At 37.0% G+C, this 26,941-nt stretch overlaps 1 protein-coding gene across 1 annotated transcript in view; it reads right to left on the bottom strand.

Moving 5' to 3' along the window:
• Positions 1-391: 391 nt before the first annotated feature.
• Positions 392-26,941, bottom strand: part of LOC107583647 (ras guanyl-releasing protein 3-like) — a 30,421-nt gene continuing 3,871 nt past the window's right edge. Inside the window, exons 2-17 of the mRNA XM_016269934.1 lie at positions 23,433-23,490; positions 15,865-16,072; positions 14,896-14,998; positions 14,492-14,554; positions 14,241-14,301; positions 10,376-10,549; positions 9,504-9,620; positions 8,801-9,076; positions 8,575-8,655; positions 8,119-8,232; positions 7,637-7,752; positions 6,656-6,803; positions 5,213-5,249; positions 4,777-4,926; positions 3,400-3,785; positions 392-1,752 (exon numbers count right to left, since the gene is read on the bottom strand). Coding sequence (XP_016125420.1) covers positions 1,744-1,752; positions 3,400-3,785; positions 4,777-4,926; positions 5,213-5,249; positions 6,656-6,803; positions 7,637-7,752; positions 8,119-8,232; positions 8,575-8,655; positions 8,801-9,076; positions 9,504-9,620; positions 10,376-10,549; positions 14,241-14,301; positions 14,492-14,554; positions 14,896-14,998; positions 15,865-15,934 — 1,905 coding nt within the window. The 5' untranslated portion in view covers positions 15,935-16,072; positions 23,433-23,490 and the 3' untranslated portion in view covers positions 392-1,743. The remainder of the gene's footprint in view (positions 1,753-3,399; positions 3,786-4,776; positions 4,927-5,212; positions 5,250-6,655; positions 6,804-7,636; positions 7,753-8,118; positions 8,233-8,574; positions 8,656-8,800; positions 9,077-9,503; positions 9,621-10,375; positions 10,550-14,240; positions 14,302-14,491; positions 14,555-14,895; positions 14,999-15,864; positions 16,073-23,432; positions 23,491-26,941) is intronic.

Here is a 26,941-nt window from a genome sequence, read left to right as displayed (position 1 = left end):
CTCACCCTCATGTCGTTCCAAACCCGTAAGACCTATGTTCATCATCGAAACACAAATTAAAACATTTTTGATTAAATCCAAGAGCTTTCTGATCCTCCATAAACAGCAATGCAACCGACAGGTTCAAGGCCCAGAAAGGTAGTAAGGACATTGTTAAAATAGTCCATGTGACATCAGTGGTTCAACTGTAGTTTTATGAAGCTGCAAGAATACCTTTTCTCTATTTTATAGATTTATTTTATATAAGGACTATTTCAACAGTCCTTACTACCTTTCTGGGCCTTGAATGTGTCAATTGTTTTGCTGTCTATGGAGGGTCAGAAAGATCTTGGATTTCATCAAAAATATCTTAGTGTTCAGAAGATGAACATAGGTCTTACAGGTTTGGAACAACATGAAGGTAAGTAATTTATGACAGAATTTTTCATTTTAGGTTGAACAATCCCTTTATGCTGACATTCAGTGAAAATCTTGCCCGACAGACATGGTCACCATTAACTTTCATTGCATCAAAAAAGGGCAGATTTTTGATAAAAATCCTTTTGTTTTCCACAATAAATACAAGAAATAAACTAATTTTAGTTACAAAGCCGTGAGGGTGAGTAAATAATGACAGAATGTTAATTTTTTTCGGGAACTGTTTCTTTAAATCTGCAATTTTGGTGCCAGAAGAGCATCTAATCCTATAGGCTCAAAGACTCACTATAATCACTGTTTGTCTTAGTTCATCTGTTGATCCACCTGCGAGGTCTCTCTCACACACACTGTCTGCAAAAATGATCGTATGAGGCTTGTCCCATCTGAGGCTGTCGGGTTCTAACTGAGCCGAGATGTCTGGGTATCAAACTTATTTCAGAACATATGGCGCTGAAGGACAGTATGTTGCCTTGGCAACAGACTATAGCTGGACTCATCTGGCACTTAGCAACAGAGGTCATATAAACACCTGGCTGACGGCACACCCGTGTCGGCAGAATTGAAGTCTTTGAATTCATGTATATTTTCAACCTTACATAGCTATCAATGTTGCTAAGCAGTGCTGATGTAATGATGCATAAGGTCAGAGGTTACTTGTCTGCATTTTCTCAAGCACAGGAGACACAACTATGGTGCAAACCATTGGAGAAACATCTGTAAAACAGTGCAAGTGGTTTTTATAATTATATTTGGGGTAAAGGGTTTTAAAACTCGACGTACCTTTCACTTCAGATCATAATGTGTTGCTGGGTAACACATAAATGAAGTTAGTGTTTTAATGTTCGATCATACATACGTTCATCTTCATCTTTCCCAGTTCCACTTTCGACTTCAGACAACCTGAATATAACCTTCACATCCACTGTGTCCTTTCAGAGTAGTGTTTTTGGAGAACGAAAATCAGAGCGTGCGTCTCAAACACGTCAATGGCATACCTTAAATACTCTTGCTCACTCATCTATTATCACACTGATGTATCCGTCACATCAGCTTCCAGTGATTCTCAGTTAGATTTCCAACCAGGACAGGACAGCACAGTCACTCCCTGTTTAGTCCCAGACCTTTCCTTTGATGCAACCCTTCCCCCAGTTCAGTTAGTGGGTTGCCTGCTGCCCCTCTTTTACTGTGGCTGTAGAAATAGTGGCCCTATTCCTGATCCACTGGAGGCATGAGGCACCCCAGCACGCCCCCTAGAGCGGACAGCCCTCTGGGCCGTGGTCCTGACAGGCTCCAGGGTGTCCTGCATGGGCCCACAGAGCAGTCAAGTCAGCTGATCTGAAAACACACAGTGGAACATCATGAGGACACATGACTCATTTGTTTAGGGGAAATAATTAGTGCTGCCTGCTCAGGACAATTTCAGTATCGTTTTGGGATTTTGGGGGGGGAAGTAAACAAACTCTGAACACTCTGCGACTGGATAACAACATGCTAAAACTGCTCAGAACAACTTAATAAACACATAGCAACACCTGGGCAAACACACAGAAATCATATTTTCCTTAAAAAAGTGTAAAAAGAAAAACTGCTATTGGGTGTTTCTTCAGTTATGAGAGCTTCCGCCACATAATCAGAAAACAAACTTTCTTATTTGTAAGACTGTAAAAATGTTGATGTGTGTATATATACTGTATAATATATATACATATATATATGTTTTATATTTTATATCGTCTGGCAAACATGTCCATCAGTGCACACTGCTATTTAAAAATTTGTGGATTATGTAAAAAAAAAATTCAGCAAACATACATAGAACTGATCAAAAGTAAGACAGTAAATACATTAATAAAATCACAAATGATTTCTATTTCCAAAATCAATACTGTTCTTTTGAAATTGTATTCATTAAGCAATCTTGACACTAAATATATCATGGTTTCCACAAAAATATTAAACGGCACAACTGTTTTCAGCATTGATTAATATTAATAATATTAACATTAATAATATGTATAAATTACATTTTAAAATATATTATCATGTATATTTTTATATTGATATTATATATGCATATTTATATTTATCAAATATAAATAATTTATTTTACTTTGTAATTATTTCACAATATTACTGTCGTTACTGTCGTTTTTACCAAATAAATGCAGCCGTGATGAGCAAAATATATTTTTCTTTCAAAAAATTTCACAAACTTTTGAATGGTGGTGTAAAATTTTTTTGTTGTTGTTTTACTGTAAGAATTTTGTTAGTTTTAATAAAATCAAATCCACATCTGGAACATAAAAATACCAGAAGTTATTAAAATTCATATAATTATTACTATAATTATTATTATAAAGATAGTTTGATTGTAGTATTGTGGTTTTATATGTCCATCTAAAAAGGTTACAAATATTTAAGTTAGTTAAACATGCATATTCATGAACTGCTCACCTAAAAAAAACGAATTCTGCATTGTAACGCTGACAGGTGCAGCAACAGTCTAATCCCTGTGTGTCAAGTGACCCTGACTTTTTAAAGCCTGTTCTACAAATAACACATCTGAGATCTGAATTTAACAAACACAGCAACACAATCCAGGTCAGACATATGCTCTGCATTTTAACCCAAAACAAAGTGTCTGCCAGGTCCTAAAATAACAGCCTAGAGCCCTACTCAGGTTAGTGCTACTCCATATTTAGGCCCAACATCGTGAGTGTTGTGGTGCTCTCGGCTCTGCGGCCCCTGATGAAGATTATCTCTAGAGCGACGAAAGACCAGACCGCAAAACCTTGGCGTTTCCATGGCAACAGGGAAGCAACGTTTCATAAAAAGACGTTTCAGGGCCTTGGAAGAGATGTATGAATTAAAAGATAGTGAAACAAGAAGGCGGTTTGTGGGATTAACAGATTCCGCAGCTTTGAAATAGTTACAGGATTATTTCTTCAGAACTCAAATGAGATGCTTTTCTCTCAGTCGTACCTCAGAGGTTCTGGTTTTGTTCATATGTTGGTCTGCGAGTCCGTTCTGCTGTGACTCTTCGCTGTGCTCCTGTGAGTTCCTGCTGTTCCTCGTCGCTGCCGAACTCTGCGTGTCGTTCTCCCAGCGAGCAAAGCCTTTGCTCTTGGACGCTTTGCGGTGAGGCTTGTATCTCATTTTGGGGAAGGTGTGTGACCCGCTGTCTGCGACGGCCACCCAGCCGTTTTCGGGCCACAGGGGTTCTGTCTGCGTGGCCTGACTGGTGGTGGCTCTCTGGAGTCGCACTGAGATGCGCTGGGCTGAACCAGTCATCAGGGTGATGGACTTTCCCTCCAGGTCAGAGCCTGATGACGACGACACGGCGGGAAACGTAAACACCTCATCGTCATCTGTGCAATAACAGGACAAGAGAATGTTAGCAAAGGGAATATTTCTTCAATATTTTATCAGAAATAAAATCTCGTTTTTTATTAAACATTCTTAAAACAAGATCAATTTACAAAAAAATTGTTTATGTTATGTTATGTTAATTGTCTTGATTTATGTTTAAACAATGACTGACAATTACTTTTTCCAATAAATTTTCATTTATGATTAAAACTAGAAAAATTCAAATGTTCTCTAAAACAAGTCTCACACAATTTTGCTTCTCAAATAAATTTAGCTTTGTCTGGCAAACATGTCCATCAGTGTACACTACCATTTAAAAGTTTGTGGATTGAAAAAATATATATGTATATATATTAATAATCCTTTTATCAGCAAGGATGCATTAAATTGATCAAAATCACTATCACTAAATATTTATATATCCTAAATCAGTGCTGTTCTTTTGAAATTCTCATCATTAAACAATCTTAACACAAATATATCATGGTTTCCACAAAAATATTAAACAGCACAACTGTTTTCAACATTGATTAAATACATTTTCTATAATAGGAATCAATTACAATTTAAAATATATTATCATGTATATAGTATGTATATTTATTTCTATATTTCTCTATATTTATTCTATATATATTTAAATATAAAACTAGAAAAACTCAAATGTTCTCTGAAAAGAAGTCTCACACAATCTCACATTAATTTGCTTATCAAATAAATTGAGCTTTTTTAAAGGATGTTTAGATATTTTTACTGGAAAACAATTTTTCAGTGAAACCTTACGAAGATAATTTTTTGTGTGTGAGATTTTTCAATTTACTTTCACATTAGATGATTTTTTAAAATGAATATAGAAAAGACGATACAGCACTTTTTAGTGGTAAGTGCATGTTTGTGTTTGCCTGAGAGAGAGAGAGACATCACACTCATTTTACACTGTTTTACTCTGAGATAAGCAGATGGTGATGTACTGTAAAGGTGTGTTTTCACCTTTACAGGTGGGCAGGCTGGGGCTGCTGGGTAAAGAGCTGTGTGTGAGCACTCCTGGAGACACATTGCCCAGCGACGTGGACCGAGGGAGACGCCGACACGCCAAAACCAGCAGCTCACGACACTGTTTATGGCAGTTCACACCACAGTCTGAAAACAAACAACAGAGAGTGTGCATTTATCTGGATTTATAAATGACAATAGTATACAATAAAGAAAATAAAAAAAAAAAGTATTAATCTTTTAAAAATATATATTACGCACATGCATGGGACCGATTTATATTATAAAAAAAAGAAGATAAACAGGATATCTAACAAGCCACTAATGTCAACTAAATAAACAGAAAAAAGAAACTAATAGTGAATTTATAAAATTAGTGCCCTGTTCAAGCATCAACATCTATTGTGATTTGCTCTATTTATTTATTTCTTACCTTTGCACTTGTATCCTTGTTTAATAATTCCCCAGAGCTGAAAACATGGACGACGGGGTGAAGAGGAAGGGCATGAAGAGAACAAAATGGAGAGAGAGAAGCATGAGAGTAATTATGAATTGGGGACAGAAGCAGCAAGTTCATGCCATTTGAGTTTATGGTTTTCTGTACACAGACCCATGAGTAATAAACAGGATACTTCCACACGTTGCACCCTTCCTGTGCAATACAGTGTGACAAAGGTGGATCTTTGTGTGTGTGTCTGAAAGTCTGTTTAAAAGAATGTGTGTGTTAACTCAGCGGATTCCTGCCTAACCATCTGTGTAAATACAGAACAATTTGAGCAGTAGTGACTTTGACTAAACACTCACTGTAGTGTATGCACTCATTCTATAGTTCATCAGCCCAGAATATTCAGTTCAGTGGCAAAAGGAAATGTGTTGCATTTACTAGGAAAGACAACTTCTGTGTGTCTACGGCCAGAGATGTTTTGTATACAATGACCCTCAAAAGTATGTGGACACTTAAAAATGTCTGAATGGCATTGCATTATATTATTAATATATATGTTGTTTTCTGTCATGCACTGTTTTTAAAAAAAATTCCAGTGTTGTTTTATATTTTGTTAAATAATCCAAAAACATTATTTACTGTATCTCGTTGAAATGTTTGGGGTCGGTAATAATTTTTTATATCTTTGAAAGAAGTCTCTTATGCTCATCAAGGCTGCTTTTAATAAAAAATGCAGTTGAAAGAGTAATATTGTGAAATATTATTATAATTTAAAATGTAAAAATGGTCATTTATTCATGTAATTACAAATGCTGAATTTTTAGCAGCCATTACTTCAGTCTTCAGGGTCACATGATCCTTTAGAAATCATTCTAATATGCTGCTCAAGAAACATTTCTTATTATCAATGTTAAAACAGTGCACGTATTTTTGTAGAAACTGTAATGAATAGAAAGTAAATAAGAACAGCATTTTATTGTCAATTTTGATTCATTTAAAGCATTCTTGCTAAATAAAATTATTACATTTCTTTAAGAAAAATGTAAATGTTACTGACCCCAAACTTTTGAACAGTAGTGTATTTCATTATTTTCTAACAGTCAGCCACTTGGCCTGTAATGAGAAGAACAGCAATAAAATTTGTAACTCAACTAGCCAGAAACCTTGGGAGTGAAAAACAGCTAGACACTGTGGTTTTAAGGTTGGATTTAACCTTTAAACACTGTCTGCATTGGTTCAGTGATGTTGTGGTAAACTCAGGTCTTGCTAGGTACGCTTGTTTGCACACACACAGAGCTGAACCCTCAGAAGTCTTCTATTGCACTTTAGTCCTATAGAGCAGCTTTGTATAAGCGTTGCACAGCAGAAACCACCCAAAATACATGATCAATTGTGCTGATGTGAAAGGAAAGACGTAAAATCAGCTCTTACAAATCCAGCGCAGTGTTCACAGAATGTTGGCTTCAGGTAAGTCATCTCCTGGAAGTTGTGAATAAAACCAGGCCCCATCTTACACTGCAGCAGCGGGTTGGCACGCAGGAAATATGCCATCATCTCATCCTTACTGATCAATCCATCCCTGCACAAAAAGAGAGAGATCATCATGATAGCCTCCAGCTCATAAAGCATTTGCTTCCTGTGTCAAAACAGGTACGATATCTGAACAGAATCATAAGTGTGAGCGCAAGAGCTCAGAAGAAATGCATGCAGTCACATGCCAGTAACGCGGTTTGAGCGCTGAACGGCTAAGATGAACCACAGAGGACGCCTGGGGAATTTGTGAGTGTGTGAGAGAGTCTGTGCGTGCCTGATGCTGTGCATCCTTCACCGGGAGTCATGACCTTCAGCCTTTTAACAGTGCAGCAGGTAACCCACACTGAGCAGCTGCATGGCCTGAAGTCACTAATGTTGCATTACACATGATGCATTTTCTCTGATCATTAAAATGAAATACATAAATAAACTTTTATGTGTTCATCTAGTGGTACAGAAAGCCTCAGGCTTAAAAATATGCTGTATTTTCCCAAAACTAAAAAAAAAAAAAACACTGCAATTTAATTCTATTTAATAATGTATTACTGTTGTTTAAATATTACATCACTGTGTTGTTTAGTCGGCATGCCATGCTCTGCTCCATTTGCAGCGATAAAGCACGCTTACGAGTTTAGCACGGTTGTGAAGAACCCTTTGAGGAATTTCCAGACACTAAATTGACCCTGTCAGAAATATGATGATGTACTGAAAATGTGTCCCTTCCAATATCAGCGAGCACTTCTGAATCTATGCCCAGGCTTATAAAGGATCATCGACACAGACTATGAGCTGCTCTCGCCAAGAAACACTATTAGCAGTTTGGCACTGCAGGGGCCTTTTACAAGAATCACACATTTTGTGTGTGTTTTTCCTACTTACTGGTCTTTATCAAGCACGCAGAAGGAATCGAGGAAAGGGAAATTTGCAGCAATACTCTCAAAGTCTTCCTGAGATATGTATCCGTCATGGTCATGGTCGTAGTTACGAAAGACAGACTTCACATGCAATGAAAAACAGGAATACACAAGTTTAGTGAATGTGTTGCATTGAGCAAAAGCTCATTTATACATATATCTGTTAAATGGCTGGACTGTTCTCTGTATGTGGCATAAAAATGTGTACTGAAATAATCTACCATATAATCAAATTCATATGATTAAACCATTCAGGATGTTTGGAGCCACTGAAATAGGCTCGACATAATCAGCCCCTTAGATTCTGGTTTTATAGAACTGCAAAACAATTGGTGGCATTTATATATTTGAAAAAATATGAAAATCATTTTGATTTATATAAAACATGAACTCTAATGTTTTCAGTATCATAAATGTCTGTGAGTATTGATGTTGACAGCATCGTACATCCACGACTTTCCTGATGTGTTTGTTGACCACCGAGGGATCTGGTTTAGTGGTGACCCCAGAGGCCCAGTCCAGCGGAGCCAGAGGTTTGTTGGGCGTTGTGGGTGAGGTGGGCTGCAGAAAAAACATGGATGTTATTAAATTAATTCTGTTTAGCGCTAATTTTTTATAAAAGAAACCCTTTCCAGCAAAAAATTAATTGAGAGAGGAAGAAACAGTCTGTTACGGTTACAGTTGTGAACACAATATCAAATGGGTTACAGTATAAAACAGGATAACCTTATGAAATTTTCACTTAAATGACCAAAACATGTTGAATAAGTGGCTATGAGTTCCAAGGTTTGGGGTAGGTATTTTTTCTTTTTAAAAAGATGTTTATCAAGGCCGCATTTATTTGATCAAAAATACTAAATAAATCCTTGATTTTTAAAAATATTTTCAAGACAAATCTCTTACCTGAGATTTGGGATTACGGGGTTCTCTAAGAAGGGACAGCTCATAAATTTCATCCTCTGTGTAGTACAGATCCAAGGACAGCTTTACACAAACAGGCATAAAACAAAAAAAAAATGTAAAGCCACTCATTTTAATTAATAAATGAAAACCACTGTGATTCAGTACTGCGGCGAGGCTTTGATTGAATGTGGAGATTGACAAGCACAGACATGCGAGCAGAACTCACAGTGAGCAGGTAGATCAGGTCCATGTTGGGCTCCACCTGGGCCACAGCGCTCTGCAGGGACACCAGCTCATTAAAGGTGAGATACAGCTGCTGCATCTTCACAATGTTCACTTTCCCATCCTCCACCCAGTCTGGGAAGACCACGTGCACGGCGATCAGGTCCTTCAGGTGAACACCTAGGATTGGGATCTTAAACCCTTCGCTTTCACTGAAGGCTTTGCGGTAAGCACAGTAATTGCATTTTGACGAAACCAACTCTGTCATTTCATTCCAGATCTGTCAATAGCATAGGAAATGACAGTTAGTGAAATTAATCACCTCACCTCTTTCTTTTATATGTTCTAGATATCACATGTCTGACTACTTGTTTTTTTTTGCTTGTCAGTGCATTTCTCATATACAGGTGTCTGAAACTGTATTCAGACACTTAAATTCAACCTAAATGTATTCATTTGCATTATATAACAAAATATCAAACCAAGTAACATCTGCGATGTGCGAAACATTTGTACAACAAACTATACTTTCCTAAGCCATTTTTGAAATACGTTTGACTATGATTATGCCTCATACAATGTTTCCTAAAAGTAACATCACATGTACTGCTTCAGCACTGGGAGTTGGCCTCCAATGACAGCTTGATTTTACGGACAAGGGAGTGAATAGTTTCTTAATAATTCTTTTTTTGCAGTGACTGTTGCACCTTGGTGACCTCTGGGCTGAGGTGTGAATGAGTTTCCTTCAAGCGGGAAATAGAACTGTGACTCAGACCCCCGACCACAGCCATCAGCGTGTTAAAGTTCTGCAGGTAGAGCAGTTTCTGAAAGGGACAGAAGAATCATATAGACTCTCAGATAGATAAATAAATGGGATATCTGATAGGATAGACAGACATATTATAGATAGATAGATAGATAGATAGATTTGATCCATTAGTTCACATATAATCTAGGGCTTTTCATTTGCAGCATAATTGCACAAGTGCTGGCTGATCTCATAAAAGCAGAGCTCTCCTTTATTATTGTAGCTCCAGCAACTCGACAGCTCGACACTTAACATCTATTAGCTGACATGGATCATGCCCAGCAGGCCTTAAAACAGATACTAAAAGCACAGGCTTTGTACTAAAGGGATGCCTGGGTGCTCTTCACAATAGAGGCGTTTCATACACCCCCGGTGGCGTGAGAGCAGGCAGGCGGCTCCCTCGCACTCTTTCGCTGGCAGACATTTACATATCAAAGGGCCTGGAAATGTCATCTAGCTGCTTTCAGAATGCACCGACATAAACGGGTTTGCTGGGTGAAGGGTCTCGCATTTGCGTAATCAACGGTACAGTTCGACAGCGTGTCGCTTTAGTGCGCTACTCGGAATGCACGTTTATTTTTCAGAATCCTGGCCTTTTACCAAACTTAGTCTTTCGTAATGAGTAATTCAATCATTTTATGGGCTTCATTACCTTGAAGTTGCATTTCCTGTTCCTTTATTTCTTACCCCTGTATTATTATATATTATATTACATTCTTCAGGTTTATTGCAATCCTTTTAGACAAGCTGAAGATACATTTATGTTCTTACCTGTGCAACATGGATGTATTTGTTGATGACCTCTGCTCTGTGCTGAGGGGTAAGTTTACTGAGAACCATCAGTTGAACCCACTGGGAGATCCCGTTAAACAGAGCGATGGAGCGCTCTAATGTGGGGTTATCTACTAGACAGCCATGAATCACGTAACTTTGGTAATCTGTGAACTGAGGACATAAACAGAGACACATTCATACTAGTTTTAGAAAGTAACAAAGTAGTTCAAACAGTAGTTCCGTTGTTTTCAAAGCAACAAACCTATTCCAGTAACAAACTTTTGAATGATACTTGTGAATAAACATGCTAAATTAAATAGCCAGTCTGAATGTAGCATTGGAAGTGAATCGGTTTAATTCTAGTGAATAGGTTCATTCAGATGGTTACTGTAAATATACAGACTGATTCATTCTGGTAAATCAGTTCGCCCTAAAGTCTCTCATATGCAGCTTCTAAAAAGTCCAGTTCGCGGTTTGACTGGCACACACATTTTAATTTCACCCCAAAATGAAAATTTGCCGTAAATTTGCACTCCCTCAGGTCATCCAAGATATAGATGAGTTTGTTTCTTCATCGGAACAGATTTGGAGAAATTTAGCATTAAAATCACTTGCTCACCAATAGATCCTTTAGAATGTGAGTGCAAACTACCACTACTGAGGGTGAGTACATTCTCATCAAATTGCTTGTCCAATCACAGTGTATATATCAGTTTCCTCTCAGTACTGCTCCAGCTGCCATGCTTAATGCTGTTTGTTGTCAGGTAACAGCCTTGAGAAAATGTTCAAACCCATCATCACTGTACTTACTTGTGGGGAACTGTAACCTTGAAGCAGAGTCTGTCTAGACCACAAACGCAAAAGAGAGAAACAGCTCACAACTCTGCAAACATTTGTTTAGTTGGTTTGCTGGTGTGCTAATTAAACTCATCTTACCCTTACAAAAAAGTATTGTGGTTGCACCATGGTACGGTGATGGTACAAGATAATACTTTGAAGCAAGAATTACCATATTTATATGCAGCAAAATAGTGTTTCGATGGAATTTCATGGTATTTTATCGCTGTGGTTTTTAACTGGCATGTTGTAACCCCAAAAAGGTTTGCAGGTCTATTCTGGGTTACAGACAACAAGAGAAAAAAAACAGTAACTAAACACAAAAGCAAAATAATAATAAAAAATAACTACCTGTATAATCCTGCAAAAATTTAGAATACTATAAATAATTACCTTTTAAAAGCTAGGAGAAAAGTCTTCCTGCTTTTTTACTTTTGTTGTTGATGTGAAAGGCTGTGCATCCAATGGGCTACAATATTTTGGCAAATGGTCTAACATTTTCAAAACAAAATATGAATGTTTCTTGAGCACAAAATCAGCAAATTTCTGCTTGTAGACAAATTTCTGCAAATACATTTGATTTCTGCAGAATCATGTGACAGAAGACTGGAGTAATGGCTGCTAAAAATTCAGAAATAAATTACATTATAAAATATATTCAAAAAGAAAACATTTTAAATTGTAATAATATTTCACAATATTACTGTTTATACTGTTTTTACTGCACTGATAAAATAAATCCAGCCCTGGTGAGCATAAACATATTCTTTTGAAAACATTATTAAGTGGGTATAAATAAGTCTAAGATGGTACATGACATGTACATGACAAAACATGTCATGATTACAAAAAAAACAAAACAAAAAAATAATGGTATTATTATAATACTTCTTGTAGTTCTATCAGACATGCAGAGTTGATTTCCTGTGGACCCCCTGATAAACAGCAACAAATCTAGCCTGATTGGATGCTTCCAGTAAATATCAAGGCTACATTTTAAATCGAGCAAGGTTGCTTTTCCCACAGCAGGATGCAGTTCTACAAAACACTGACCTCCTTCATTTTGTGATGTTTTTGTTTTGGTGACTCTCACCAAGTCCCTGGAGAAAGGAACGGATGAAGCGTATTTATGTCAGATGCATGCTTTTTATCATTAATTATGTAGATGTTTTTGACTGTCGGACTCACTAAGGGCACTGAGACACAAAAACACATTCTTTTCTTGCTTTTCTGTTTGTTTGTTTTTTGAGACAAACATCGGCTGTGAGTGACATCATGCCGTTAGGAGGTAACAACGCAAGGGTGTTTGTATGGTGTAACTGTGCACATTAGTGAGACCAATGAGAGCAGGGGTCAAAAGGTCATCAGACAACTTTTACACAACACCTCAATATACACTGATAACTGATAAGTTACCCTAACCACAGGTGTGTGCACATTGGAAAGTGTGTGTGTCTTTTTTATATCAAATCGGATAAAACTATTTTAGACTTTTTAGACTTAATACAATGATTTAAATTGCTAATTACATTGTGTATTAAAGGCATTACATATTAACATAATTTGATAGTCAAAACCCATAAATTACCATGCATTTCAAAATGTCTTGTTTTTCCCATTTTGCTTAAATGACAAGCTACATAAATGACAAGCTGCATAAATGCCATAAGTTTGTGTAAAACCCCACGACTGTTCTCTGGCATGATCCAGAGAGAATTTTGTGCTTTGATGAAAGGAAGCAATCTAATCATCTCTACAAGACTTTGCATGGTCACATGGTCAAATTTACTAGTGATCTAGAAACAGGGCTGAAATCTTAGATATCCTCAATTCTTTTACATTTCATTGTCAGATGAATTTTTTAATTCTAAAATGCTGTTTATTTCCAACTGTTTATTTTTATTTTCAACCCCTTACCTTACTGATCACTTGTGGTGTTCCCAGTCAAAACTGACCAACCTACAAAAATCGCTTATAAATTTCTTGCTATGCTACATTATTACCAAATCTTAAAATCAATCTTGTTTCAATTAATTTTTATTGTATTAGCACAGATTTTGTAGTTCTGTTCAGTCTGGAAACTGACTGATTGTAGGCCTCAATGATCTGAGCTTATTAACCTCATTTTCACCTTAGCAATTTTTTGCAGGTTGGTCATTTTTCTCCGGGAACACCACAAGTGTAACAAGGCATGGGAAAAATACCAAAAAAGTTACAAAAATCTTTTTTGAGCAAAGTCAGTAAGTTTTAGTCCAATGTGACTACATTAACAAGCATTTTTGGGAAAAAGAAAACCCTCTCAGGTTCAAAATGATAGAACACAAAGTGAGTGTTAAAATAAGGCTGGAATAAACTACATGACTTTTGCCCTGATTTCCCCCTGATCTACAGTTGACGCAAGTTCCTGAAAGTAAGAGCCAGTCTGCAGATCTGAGTTTACGGATTTCTTAGAAAATCATTTAGTGTATGATAATAACAGTCTGCGATTTTTTTAGCTTCAGACTATGATTCCATCCATTCAGAGGAAAACATGTTTGATATTTTCAGCTGATTTTAGAGCACATATTGTTGACATGTCTCCTAGTGTGATGAGAAAATGAGATGATGCATCTTAAGACGTTTATCCCAAAGAATACGTTTCTGTGTGAGTTTGCTGTGATCGGAAGGACTTCAAATTCTGGTAGTGTATGATCCTCAGTCGTTAAGTGTATGATGCCCAGTTTTCCGTTTGTGACTGTTTACAAAATTAAGTGTATGATGTCTAGAATTTTAAAATCTGTTCACATTTTATAAGTCTAGTGGTGTATTCCAGCCTTTAGATTTTAATTCTCAGATCATTATATAGTCTTGTATTTATTCTCAAAACAAATCCTGTGGTTTTGGTGGAGTAATAGATCTGAAAACTGGCAGGCAGATGTGAATAGAGAACAAAGGAAAGGTTGCCTGAGGAGATATGCTATGTGAATAATAGATGGATGAATCGCTGAATCATTCTTTGCTGTGCACTAAAACACAAAATGTCCACTGTGGACAAATGTCGATCTGAAGGAGTGATGCCTGTCCTTGTGACGTCATCACTCCTCATTCTGAGCACAGGCAACAGTCACGCAGCCCCCGGAGAAAAAATAGAAAGAAAACACTATATAATAGCATCCTCACGACATGCTCTGTTGTTGCCTAGCAATGCAAATAAACACCTTAAATCATTCAGAAGAGGAAACTCATGGGGAATAAATGGGTTGTTTGTCTTGTTAAACGGAAGCTGTTTTTATTTACCTCATTAAATAGCAGATCTTCAGTCGTGTCCGCTGGCAGTCATCTCCCCGACAGTCACGGTACGTGATAGAGAGTCAAGGAGCATTAAACATGCTGGAGAATGAATGGATGTATATGCACATACAGTATGCAGTGAATGAATGGCATTGCCTTACACAACATATTGATTCAAGTGGCATTTATATAAAAGAAGGATAGCAGAAGCACACTTTCAAGTAAAATAAGTTTTTGCATTAATGGCTAAGAAACGTACAGTGAATTCTGAGAAATGTAGCATCATTTTTTTGGAGATGCCACTTGGTATCTACTGAGATCTAACATCAAACACTGTTAAAAACAGATATCTACTGAAGCATCACACACACAAACCACACACTCACTCATACTGGACTGCCACAGGATATATAATCAGAAGTTTCCCAGCGAGCTCAGTGGAGGACACATACCAGCGATGCATCAGCAGAAGGGTTCGGGGAAGCTGATTTTCATGCAGCTCTCCTTCATCATCTTTAACAGAAAGAGACAGTCACAGAAAGAGGGAGGAATATTACAAGATCAGATCTAATATAATATAATATAACCAAAAATAATCATAATAGGTCACACTTTATTTTAAAGTCCAGTTCTAGCTATTAACAAACCATTAACTATGACATTGGCCTTAACCAACTCCTAATTTGCTGCTTATTATTAGTTGGTAAAGTAGTTGTTAAGTTTAGGTATTGGGTAGGATTAGGGATGTAGAATATGGTCATGCAGAAAATGTGCTTTATACGTACTAATAAACATGTTAAACATGTTAATAATAGGCATGCTATAATAAGCAACTAGTTAATAGAGTGAATTGGTCCCTACACTAAAGTGTTACCTAATAATATATTATAAGAAAAAATAGAGCATGAGTAATGGAAAAAGGGAGGGTTACACATTTTTAGTATATTACAGATTGATGAATAGCACCTCAAAAACATAGATATGATATGAGATACATATGATACATATATGAAAATTGATATAAAGACCTAACGGAGGATATCAGTAAACAATCAATAACATGGGTCAATAACATTGATCAGTAATTATACTGATCAATAAGAGCAGCAAGACTAGGAATTTTAAGTATGATCATTTATAGTTATTAGCAACTATGATTAAGCAAAACAGAGGTCATTAATCATATGCAATCCATAATGGCATCAACCATGACCAATAACAGTGGTCAATTACTGTGATTATTATAGTCAATTAATGAATTTGAACAAACATAAGATCTAGCAACTGAGCTAGTCTGAGATTGGTGCGTGAATCTGTTAGAAACCTATAAAACATGGATAGCGGCCAAAATGATAGCTGTCATTTTAGTGTTCACTCACCAAACGCATGAATGCAGGCTTCCAGCAGTAGCTCCAAAGAAGCAGCTTTCCCCAGCGTAAACGACCCCATGACCTCCCGTCTGACCTGACCTCACTGGGACATCCAGATCTCTGCCATTAGGTAAGCCACCCTCTTTCTCTCTTCTTTTCTCTTCTCTTTTAAATGTGCTCAGTGTGCTCAGCAAAACAATGGTTGACTTGTGCCTCACTGCAGAAACAAACAAAACAGTGTCAATTAAAAAAAAAAAAGGTTAAAGAAATATTTTATAAAGCCTTTCACATGCTTGCACCGAGGGGCTTTACTGTGAATGAACTGATGAGGCTTTATAATGAATGAACTGATGCTGTTCAGTGTTCAGTAATCACCTCTTGCTTTAAAGTTTGTCAGCCGATCTTCATCTTTTTCAAATTTTTTGATGAATGCAGTACAAAATAGGCCCTGAAACTCTTTTTAAAAAGGAAAGGAAGTGCTTAACCTTCAAGAATGTTCATCATCAACATTCAGGTGGTCAAACTAAATTAGCCATTTCATTTTCCATTCATTTTATATTGAGGCTAGTCATTTTTGCTAAATGTCCAAACCATGGATCTATGCCAGAACTTTGTCTAAATTAGGCTATCACTTAGGAAGAGCTAAATATTTATTATTCATTAAATATTTAATAAATAATAATGTCTTACCGTAACAAAAAATGCAGTCAGTAAATTTTTTTTGTGCTTTTTGCATTAAGAAGGATGTGCATAAAAATAGTTAAATATAACAGTGTTAAGTAATAAAAATTAGTTAAATTTTTGGGTAAAGACAAAATATTTTGGTAACACTTTAGAATAGGGAACACATATTCACTATTAACTAAGGGTTTTCCCTGAACAAACTCCTAATTTGCTGCTTATTAATAGTTAGTAAGGTAGGTGTTAAGTTTAGGTATGGGGTTGGGATCTAAAATATGGTCATGCAGAATAAGGCATTAATATGTACTTTATAAGTACTAATAAACAGCCAATATGCTAGTAATAAGCATGCTAATAAGCAACTAATTTATAGCGAGAACTGGTCCTTTAAATAAAGTGTTACCAATTAATTTAACAAAAATAATTTGCATTTCAATTTGACAGATTATGCCTAAATTGCTAGGTTAATTTGCAGTTTAAAAATAGTTTATCTAACACATTTAATAAATCCTACAAAAGGCAAGCAAACAAAATAACATGGGATTTGTTCCTCAAATGCTTTAAAAAATAAACTAATGGTATCCATAAAGTGCCTTTTGTATTTCGCCCTAACCCTTCTCTCCAAACCACATCAGCAGACAGATCTGCGTTAAAGCTGAATTGTTTGACTGCTTTATTCTTCTATGAACTCCCTATGGCAGCTATCAATATTTCATCTCTCTGGCGGGAGCTCTGTTTGCATGACGCTACATCACACATCACGATTCCACACAGATGGCATGACCTCATTCTGGCCCACTGAGCTGGACGTACACTACCTGATTAGAGCTTACATAAGATAATAGTGTCTTAACTCATTAACACTTATGAACGTCGTGGAGGATAACTAAATAGCCCTTCAAACTGCCACTAAATCTTGCTCCTCTTGTGTTGCTTTGTTGTATTTCTGTCTTATGCTGTGAGGTGTACATCAGTTTTCCCGGATGACGTGTGTTTTTTCCTGAATCCTTTATCTATGTAATCAAAACGGGCAGGGTAAGTGTGTGTTCCTGTGCACAAATAGCTAATAGATTAATTTTAGATTTGGGTTTATTTTTATTGCAGTGAAGATCAGAAAAAATGCAATCTGAAGGATCAACAACAAATTATCGTTCAAACATCTAATTACAAACACTGGAAATCAAATCTAGCCATAACAACAACAACAAATGTACACAGAGGTTAAGCAGCTGCTTGCGACGGAGAAGGCTCAGATTAATCTTATGGGACTTTCAGTCGGCATCCTGGTCTTTGAAGTAAAACAGTCCCTGTATGAAGTCATGTGTGAGATACAACGGCAAACGAGGTACCTGCGCTGCTGTCAATAACTCTGTTCGGAATTCATTGCCGTTGTCTTGGAGACGCCCTCTCATGATGTCATAAATGACCCCAGCAAGTGAGGTGATGGAAGAGATGAAAGAATCTATGTGGGACATGCAAAATAACTGCAAAACCATCAGACATTTCCATCCTGATCCCTGAATAGATAGAGATAGGGAATAGATCCCTGACCACAGAGATGAAGGGACCAGCGCCGTGGTTATAAATATCTCAGTTTAATTTTCACCCCTCTCATCTGTGAGTTTGAGTGCTGATGGCTGGAACCTGTCCTGACTCGCCTCATCCAGACCAGCACACACAGAGACATCAGTTACACAACCGTCACATGAAGCCAAATATATTAGATATTTATGACTCAAGCGCTATTAAATCCTGCATGATCTAAAATGCAGTGTGATATTAGTTAATGATGATTTAAGATTAATCACTATTAAACAATATCAGCAAAATTTAGTTCCTACATATATGCTTCAGTTTCTACATTTCATAAATTAAGAAATTACACTCTTAAATGTTCGACTAGCTGCATTACTGTGTTCCTGTGAGAAAATGCATGTCAAATCGTTCTCATACCCTTCTTTAGTTGCCAACCCGACTCAATATTTCAAAAGACTTTTCCCCTGCTGAATTATTACTTATATTTCTGTGAAATGCTTTTATAAATAGATTTTGACCATGTTAGAAATGTAGATTTTTTTTCTTTGTAACAGTGTTAAACAAACCAGCTTCCTTCAGTTCTGACAGCATAGAGAAGGCATATACAAAATTGATGTCTTTTTGTCCATGTACTATTGTCCAAAAGTTATGAGTTAGTGACAGTAAAGATATTTATATTAAAAAAGATCTTCGTTTCCACAAAAATATCAAGCAGAAAACTGCTTTTAACAGTAAATAATAAAAATAAGAAGATATTAAAAATAAGAAGAAAAAGAAATCTTGAGCACTAAATCAGCAAATTAGAATGCTTTTGAAAGGACTGGAGTAATGGATGCAAAAAAAATCAGTTTAAGTATATATTTGAAACAGAAATTCTAAAATTATTTCACAATATATTCACAAAATGTTTTTTGATCAAATGCAGTTTGCAATATTATTGACCACAATCATTTTAGGGGTTGTGTATATGCTAGTACACTTCAAAAATCACAAATATATGAATTTAAAATGTACAGTCTTTCTCTTTCTAGAAAATGGTGACTCATCCTGCACTACAGAGATTGTTATCCAATCAAATGCTCTCTAGAATGAGAATGGTCCACCCTCGAATACCATCTTTCTTACTAGCTTGTAACAAATTATGCTTATAACCATGACTGAACTAGTGTATATGCTAGTACACTTCAAAAATCACAAATATATGAATTTAAAATGTACAGTCTTTCTCTTTCTAGAAAATGGTGACTCATCCTGCACTACAGAGATTGTTATCCAATCAAATGCTCTCTAGAATGAGAATGGCCCACCCTCGAATACCATCTGTTTCTTACTAGCTTGTAACAAATTATGCTTATAACCATGACTGAACTACTTTTTTTAAAGGGGGAAAAACACCCTATATGCCTCACACAAATGTCTAATTTCAAAAGGAAACACATCAACACAGGAAAGAATACTGCGCTTATCAAGCTATTTAATACTGTCTTTAAATGTGAGGTTAGAACAGCAGGAGTGCTACTTTTAATAGCACAAAACTGGAATAAACTGCCTCAGACAATACCTAAATACCATTTAATATTCTCATAAATGCAAGAGCACCAAAGAAGCTCTCGAAAATCAGAGCAAAACAGAGAGTGAGAGAATTACTCATTGAGAAAATGCACGGACTCAGAACTTGAATGTGATGATGTCAAAAGCATAAACGGTGAGCTCAGATCGAAGATGCTTTTCCTAAATCTCATGCAAGAGCCAAAGACTCACATTTCCCTCATTCACTTACCCTAAATCTTCACATTGAGGACAGCGGTGTAAATCTGGAGGGTCAAGTGTAACTTCCAAAAGCGTCTGTGGTTTGAGGACAGGAGAACTCCTCTCTAGCAGAACAGACTGCGATCAGCTGACTGACACTATCCCACTGTCCTCCACGCCTGTTTGTAAACACCAACGCACATCAGACGGCCATATGACAGATCATCACAGCCAATCAGAGTGACAGAAGGGCTCAGAACACGAACAGGGGACAAGATGAATACAAATGGAAGAGAGAGAGTGAAGAGGACATGTGAGAATCAAGCTAGAAGAGACATAAAATGAATAATAATAAAGTGAAAAAGAGACTAAGAAATTAAAAACAAATAGAACTTTCGTGTTACAGCACTGGGACAAGTTGGATATTTCTTATTGGCACTACACTATAGACAAAAGCACTTCAAGCGAGAAAAATAATAAATATGATGTGAAATAAGGCAGGACAAGCAGGACAGAGTGTCTGGGTGAAAAGCAGATGCAGCAGATGTCTGTGTGTCTGGCAGCAAGAGAGGAACAGCTGCCCTCTACATCTGTGTGCGTGTAGTGAGATGAAATCACTGGGTTCTCAGTGAACTGGACTGCTGCTGTTCAAAACCCAGACTCCTCCTGCTGACCCCCAAGAAAGGTCACAGAAGTCAAGCATATCAGCATTTCTTTATGACTTAAGACTGATGCAGGCCATTTCACCAGCAGTTATTTTCACCTGCAGTTATTTCAGTGCAGGTACTTCATTTCAAACAGCATTAATTTCTACTGTATTTTTTTTGTCCATTTTACCATTTATTTTTCTAGAAAAATGACAAATGTCATAGAGAGAAAATTCCAAAAGTCTTTCCCAATTTCCTGACAATCATAGCTTACATGTGCATTAGTCAATATGTTGTATGGCTGTGGATTTTCAGGAAAATTCATTGTAAATCTTCATTTTTTTTCAGAGTTTGCAACCTTTTAGTGATATAATGCTGCTTTGTGTTTGCAAAACCAGTTGTTGTTGTTGTTTTTTTTGCAGTTTCTTTTTAAATGCAGTCTAGAAAATCAGTAAGAGTGTTATATTTTTAAGAGAAGTCTCTTATACCCACACCAAGGCTACATTTCTTTAATTAAAAATTCAGAGAAAAAAGTAAGGTGAAATATTATTATGAATTAAATGTTATTACAGTGCTCCATATTTTACTATATCTTAAAATGTAATTTATTCCTATGATGGCGAGGGAAAATGGTTACATGATCCTTCAGAAATTATTCTAATATGCTGATTTGTTGCTTGAGTAACATTTCTTATTTTCTTCAGATTTTTGAATGGCAGAGTACATTATGAAAATTAAAGAAAAATATTTATGGTCTATGTCTGGCTTGCTGCCTGTTATTAGGTGAGCACTGGTTTAAAGGAAAAAATGTAGCTGAACTCGAAACCACAGTCATGTTCCCTCCTCCTCAATCTGTATATTTCCTCCTCATTATTTTGAACTGCTTTAAAACGTAAGTTTTGAACGACCTTGTTGTGGGCTGATTATAAAGTTTAATTCACAAGTACAGTGCCCTGACCAACACTAAACTACAGTAAGAATGAGATCTATCTCTCTTCGTAGACAGCAACTGTGATGAGGACCGTGTCACAACATTCACACAGAGCTTCCACTGCTAATACAGACAAGAAAAAAATGAGCATGCATGGATGCACGCACGCACACAAGAACATTCACACACGCAGACAGAAAGCTCTCATGCACATAAACAAAGACGCAAACCCATCTTGCTCCCTTGAACCATTCACACAATGCCAGAGACCTGCAATCAGTAAATGAGTAACCTCCCCACAACCTCATTATCAAACAGTCATCTAAAGCTTCAGACCACAGAGACAACAGCCAATTATCTCTGTCAGTCGCTCTATAAAGCCTGATTTACTACAGATGAACCGAGCAAACACAAAACACAACACCACCAGCAGTTCTAAATCAGATCAGGGCCCCAACCTGTGTACTTTTTGAGATTTACATCTTTCAGTCAAATTATGAACCATGAATCATCCTGTCAGTACATCAATAATAGGATTTCGTCTAGAACTAGCAACTTGACTTCCCAAACTACAAGCTACTCAAAGTAGTTAAATGGACAGTTCGCCCAAAGTTGATCATTTTGCCATCATTTATTCACCATCATGTTGTTCTAAACGCGAAAGTTTTTTTTTTTTTTAAAGAATGTCAGTAACTGAACAGTTTTGGTTACCATTGACTGCAACCACAGCAGTATTTATCTGGCAAAAAATAGTGTGGATGTCATGTCAACTGTAAAAAAAAAAATCACAAAATATTTTGCTACACAAAAGATTACAAGGACTTCCTGTGCAGGGAAATAAATTAGTGAATTATTTGCAGTTGTACATTTACAACTGTTTGAACAAACCAATTCACTAAAATGAACTGGACTTTTCAAAGCGGTATTCTACACAATAGATACAAGATATAGCGTGCTTGATTTTTGCCTGCAGCTTGTACAGTTTCGATTTGATAATTAAACAGTGATGCAGCATAACAGTGATCATGCTCCAATGCTACTTTTTGGAAAAAGTAGCTTGTTACTGGAAAATCAAGAACTTTATTTTTATATCTATGCTATGCATCTGGAAGATGTTTTTATCCGAAATGACATTGCATTCAATGGTATAATTAATCTGAAACCAAACATAACCATGAACTTGTGCAGTGCTCCACTGTTTGAGCTACATGAACCTCCAAATAAAATATTTTGAAACCAGTGTATCCACTTTCACGCTACTGAAAAAGGTAGTATCACTGCTGCTTTTAGTCAGGTACTCTCCAACACTGAAGGGTACAGCTTCCGCCCTGTTGAAAAAAACAGCATATGCTGGTTAGGTATGTTTTGACGCTGGGATGCTGGTTTAAACTGGTCCTTTGCTGGTTTATGCTGGTCCTTTGCTGGTTTAAGCAGGTCCTTTGCTGGTTTATGCTGGTCCTTTTGCTGGTTTATGCTGGTCCTTTTGCTGGTTTATGCTGGTCCTTTGCCAGCACATGACCAGCTTAAACCAGCAAAGGACCAGTTTAAACCAGCATCCCAGCGTCAAAACATACCTAACCAGCATATGCTGTTTTTTTCAACAGGGCGTGCAACTGAAAAAGGAACAACACTTTGACAACTTTGGGTAACGTTTCTCTCTGAAACAGAGCTGCTAACATCCTGCCACACACTGCAAAGGGACCGAGCAGGAACTACAGTCTGTGTGAAATTGCCATATAGAAAAGGCTAAAACAAAGTAATTATCCAGAGGAACAAAAGATGTGTATAATTCATAAAGCAGTGGCTGTCGCTTGTTCCTCACACTGAGCTGAAACTTCCCCAACACCATGCATTTTTAAAGAGTCATGCTAATGCTAACCTACTTAAAAGTTACAGCTTAACTTGACTGGTCTGTTGTTCATTCTGACATCTAGACTAAGAGTTGAAACTAGACGATGATCTTACTTGATGAGGACCTGGACAAGCTCAGATATTTCATGACACATTTGAAAAGCGCAAAAATGATAACTCACTCTAAAGTCTGGGATGCATCTGGCCTGAGAGCAACTGCTTTACCTCACGATCAGAAATCTGGATGAAAGAGAGGAATCTGTTACTGAATATATAGCTTTTGGCAATTGCAACACATGGCAGATGGGTTATTGAATAAAATTTTACAGTTTCATTTAAAGGAACTGTCCAACCAAAAATTTAAATTGTATCAGCATTTATTCACTGAAAATCTTAATGAAGATGCATAAATTATGGCAAACACTTATTTTTCTAACCCAGGGTTTAGAAACTGGGGTCCAGGGACCCCATTGAGTGTCGCAATTGATAATTTGAATTGAATTGAAAATGCTACTCTGTGATTTAGCATGCTGATAAAAGACACACTTGATAAAAAAAATGTTCAGCGAACATTTAATACATTTATTTTGGCTTCAAATACAGTAACAATATCAAATCCATTAAGTTATAATATCATGCTTTTTCGATTTAAAATTTTTTTTTTAACATTATATATGCAGAGAGAAAGGGTAAGTGAATGGTTTCTGTAATAATGAGACAGTGAATATTATGACAGATCTCTGGACCCCAACATTGTGAAATTCAGCAAGAAGGCCTGCGAACACCATGTGGCACTAGTGAATGTGAGAAATATTCATTCTTCTTCTCTCTCTCTCTCTCTCTTTCTCCCACAGTTTACTGATGCAGATGAAGGGATTGTTTGTCTAAAAGGCGAATGGACTTCCTTCTATTCTGGCCTTTTTCCTGTCTGTGTAGCAGGCGTCCCTGTGCAAGGCTAAAAATACTCCAAAACACACCGTAAACTGAAGCCCGGCACACAGGAACCACGTCACAATACACACGCGGGAGGGGTGGCGGTGACCACCAATCTGTCCTTTTGTGTGTGCAAAAGGGGGTGTGAGGGAAATAAAAAGACCATGAGCGAAAGACAATAGTCAGGAGTGTTAGCATTACTGTCTTTTTCTTTCTCCTCACCACTGCGGGTTAAATAAAGGCAGGTTGCTTTTTTTTCCAGTCAGTGGCTTCTGAACAGGATGTCATAGACACACAGTGGATCTGCGTCACGTGATTTCCGCCTCCCCCAAAATAATCAAGCCAGAGTAACTATAGTTTCAATAAACAGCATGACCTTGATCTGCTCTCAAATGAGCGCGACAAAACAATTGCAAATACATCAAACTCTCAGCCCGAACAACAGCGAGGGACATTAACGGCACGTTCAAACAATGGACAACCCCAATTCTCATTCTCTTTTGTTTCAAAGGCCCTCTATTCAAATGAGTGCCAGATATATTTAATATGACTACCATGTATAGAAACTCAGAGCCTATTTTTCCAGCTTCCATTCTTTGAGGGGACGAGTCCCTCTGGTTACCATAGTGAGGAGAATTTATTCACAGACAACAGGACTTCCCACCCAGCAGGGTGTCATTCAACTGCCGATATTTACGGGCAGGGATTACTCACAGTTAGGATCACCCACCCTCAGGCCCCCCAAGTATACCCTGCGAAAGCTTGCATTTTCCCATCTATCTGTTTGGCCTGTTTTAGTGGGTCTGGTTGAGGTACGAGCTCTTCAATCTGTCTGTGGTTTGTATACGCAAGAGTACAGGGGTGAAGACAGGTTTCAGAACGGAAGAGCTTTGCACAAGTAATGGCTTGGTAACACTAAACATGCAACAGCTGAATTTAACTCCAGTTTCAGGTGAGTCTCGCAGAACCACTGAATGATCAAAGCTCTTACCTCAGGACTGCAATACAGTGAGATATATCTATAATTCTCACCTGTTCAGGACAGGGGTGTGTCATTGAAAATGACATTTTGGTGAAGAACTCCTTCTCATCTAATGCACAAATACTATATAGGCACTTGCAATCCATTCCAGAGAAGTATTATAGTGGCATTTGATGGAGCTTTGACATATACCATGTTACTGAATGAACTTTCCATATTCATGTACCAGATTATTTATATGGCACTTCAAGATCAAATGGACAGTAAACTGAGTATCTTCTCAGATTTTTCTGTAAAGAGGCATGTCAAATTACTGGAAGTTTAGAAAAGATCTCAACAATGTTGCATACTGCACTCAGAAGTTTGCAATTAAAAGTTTGCAATTAAAAGATTTGGATATCAACTACACATTTCTAATCACATTCTTTGAAAACCACAAGATTTGGGCTTTGATAACATAAATCACATACATTTTAGCACTTGATACTCTTACTGTATATCAACTAATTTGTTTGGTTTCTCTAAAGGATATTTTAGCAGAAACATTTATGGATCACATCTGATAACTTCATTAGGTATCTTATTATTACTGCTATGAAAGAGGAACCTGGTACATTTGAAGGCAGACATATTGGTACTTTTTTGTTAGTAATCAATTTAATCACTGAGCATTTTTAAACTAAGTCTGATGATACACGGGGCAACTTTGGTTAATGTTGACATCAATGGGCAACCAAGTGAGACACAGGGCCCAAAGTATCCAGATAGAAATTTGTTACCCATTCTCAGTGGGAAAGTGCCCAAGAAACAATGTTCAAAAAACTTTGCCTGGCAAAATTGCTCAAAAAGTTACCCTGTGTATCATCAGCCTAACTGTATTACAGCATAAATTCCAATATTTTAGTGAACACAACACTGATTTCACATCATGCTATGTGAACAGTTCAGTGAATCATAATTAAATGACGAAGTAGGCCATAGCAACATTGAAGGACACTTGTCCTTCCTCTATCTGTTTTTTTCTCTAAACGTGTATGTGCATTGTGTGTGTGTGTGTGTGTGACACTAGCAGCTGTTTTTCTGTCCTCCTGATTGTTCATTCAAAAGGGATGCAGACCATCTTGTTTCGTCTCATCGAGTCTAAAAAAGAACCAGCTAAACACAAACAATGAGCACATATCCTGCTCCGCCAACCCAGTTTGTTTCACACTCTGACAGTGTTTGTTTTAAACAGCTACGTGAACATTAGCATTGGGCTATTGTTACCGATGTGTGCTGTGTCAGTAGACAAGAACAAAGCGTATGAAACCTCTTCACAAAGTACTGACATTCCATCACCCTTCTGAAAAAGCTGTTTCAGAATAATAAATATGAAAAGACTGATTAATATTTATATTTAAGTGCACTCTTTCACTAATTGTTATGTGGCTGAGGTTTGTGTCACATGAAATGCTGTGGAAGATTTGAGGTCATATCTTTGATATCCATGACTCCCTTGTCTAAGAATCCAGTTTACCAAACATTTACTTGGATTTTGCATAAGTGTTCTTAGAAATTCCTTAAAACGTCTAACTGAAATGTCGAGCTGCTCAGAGCCGGATTGTTTTGTTCTTCAGTAATCATGACTAACACATTTATCCAGGCATCACACTTACAAAACACTTCCATGTAACTTTAGTCAAATACTATGAAAGTCTTGGGTAATATTACACATTATAAAGACCTGATAAACACTTTACTTGTGTCTTTTCGTGGAGGTAGATTTTGTGGCTCTCA

The sequence above is a fragment of the Sinocyclocheilus grahami genome, unplaced genomic scaffold (genome assembly GCF_001515645.1).
Source record: "Sinocyclocheilus grahami isolate Dianchi unplaced genomic scaffold, SAMN03320097.WGS_v1.1 scaffold54.1, whole genome shotgun sequence".
NCBI classification, from domain to species: Eukaryota; Metazoa; Chordata; class Actinopteri; order Cypriniformes; family Cyprinidae; genus Sinocyclocheilus; species Sinocyclocheilus grahami.
This window is presented reverse-complemented; position numbering and strand designations above follow the sequence as displayed.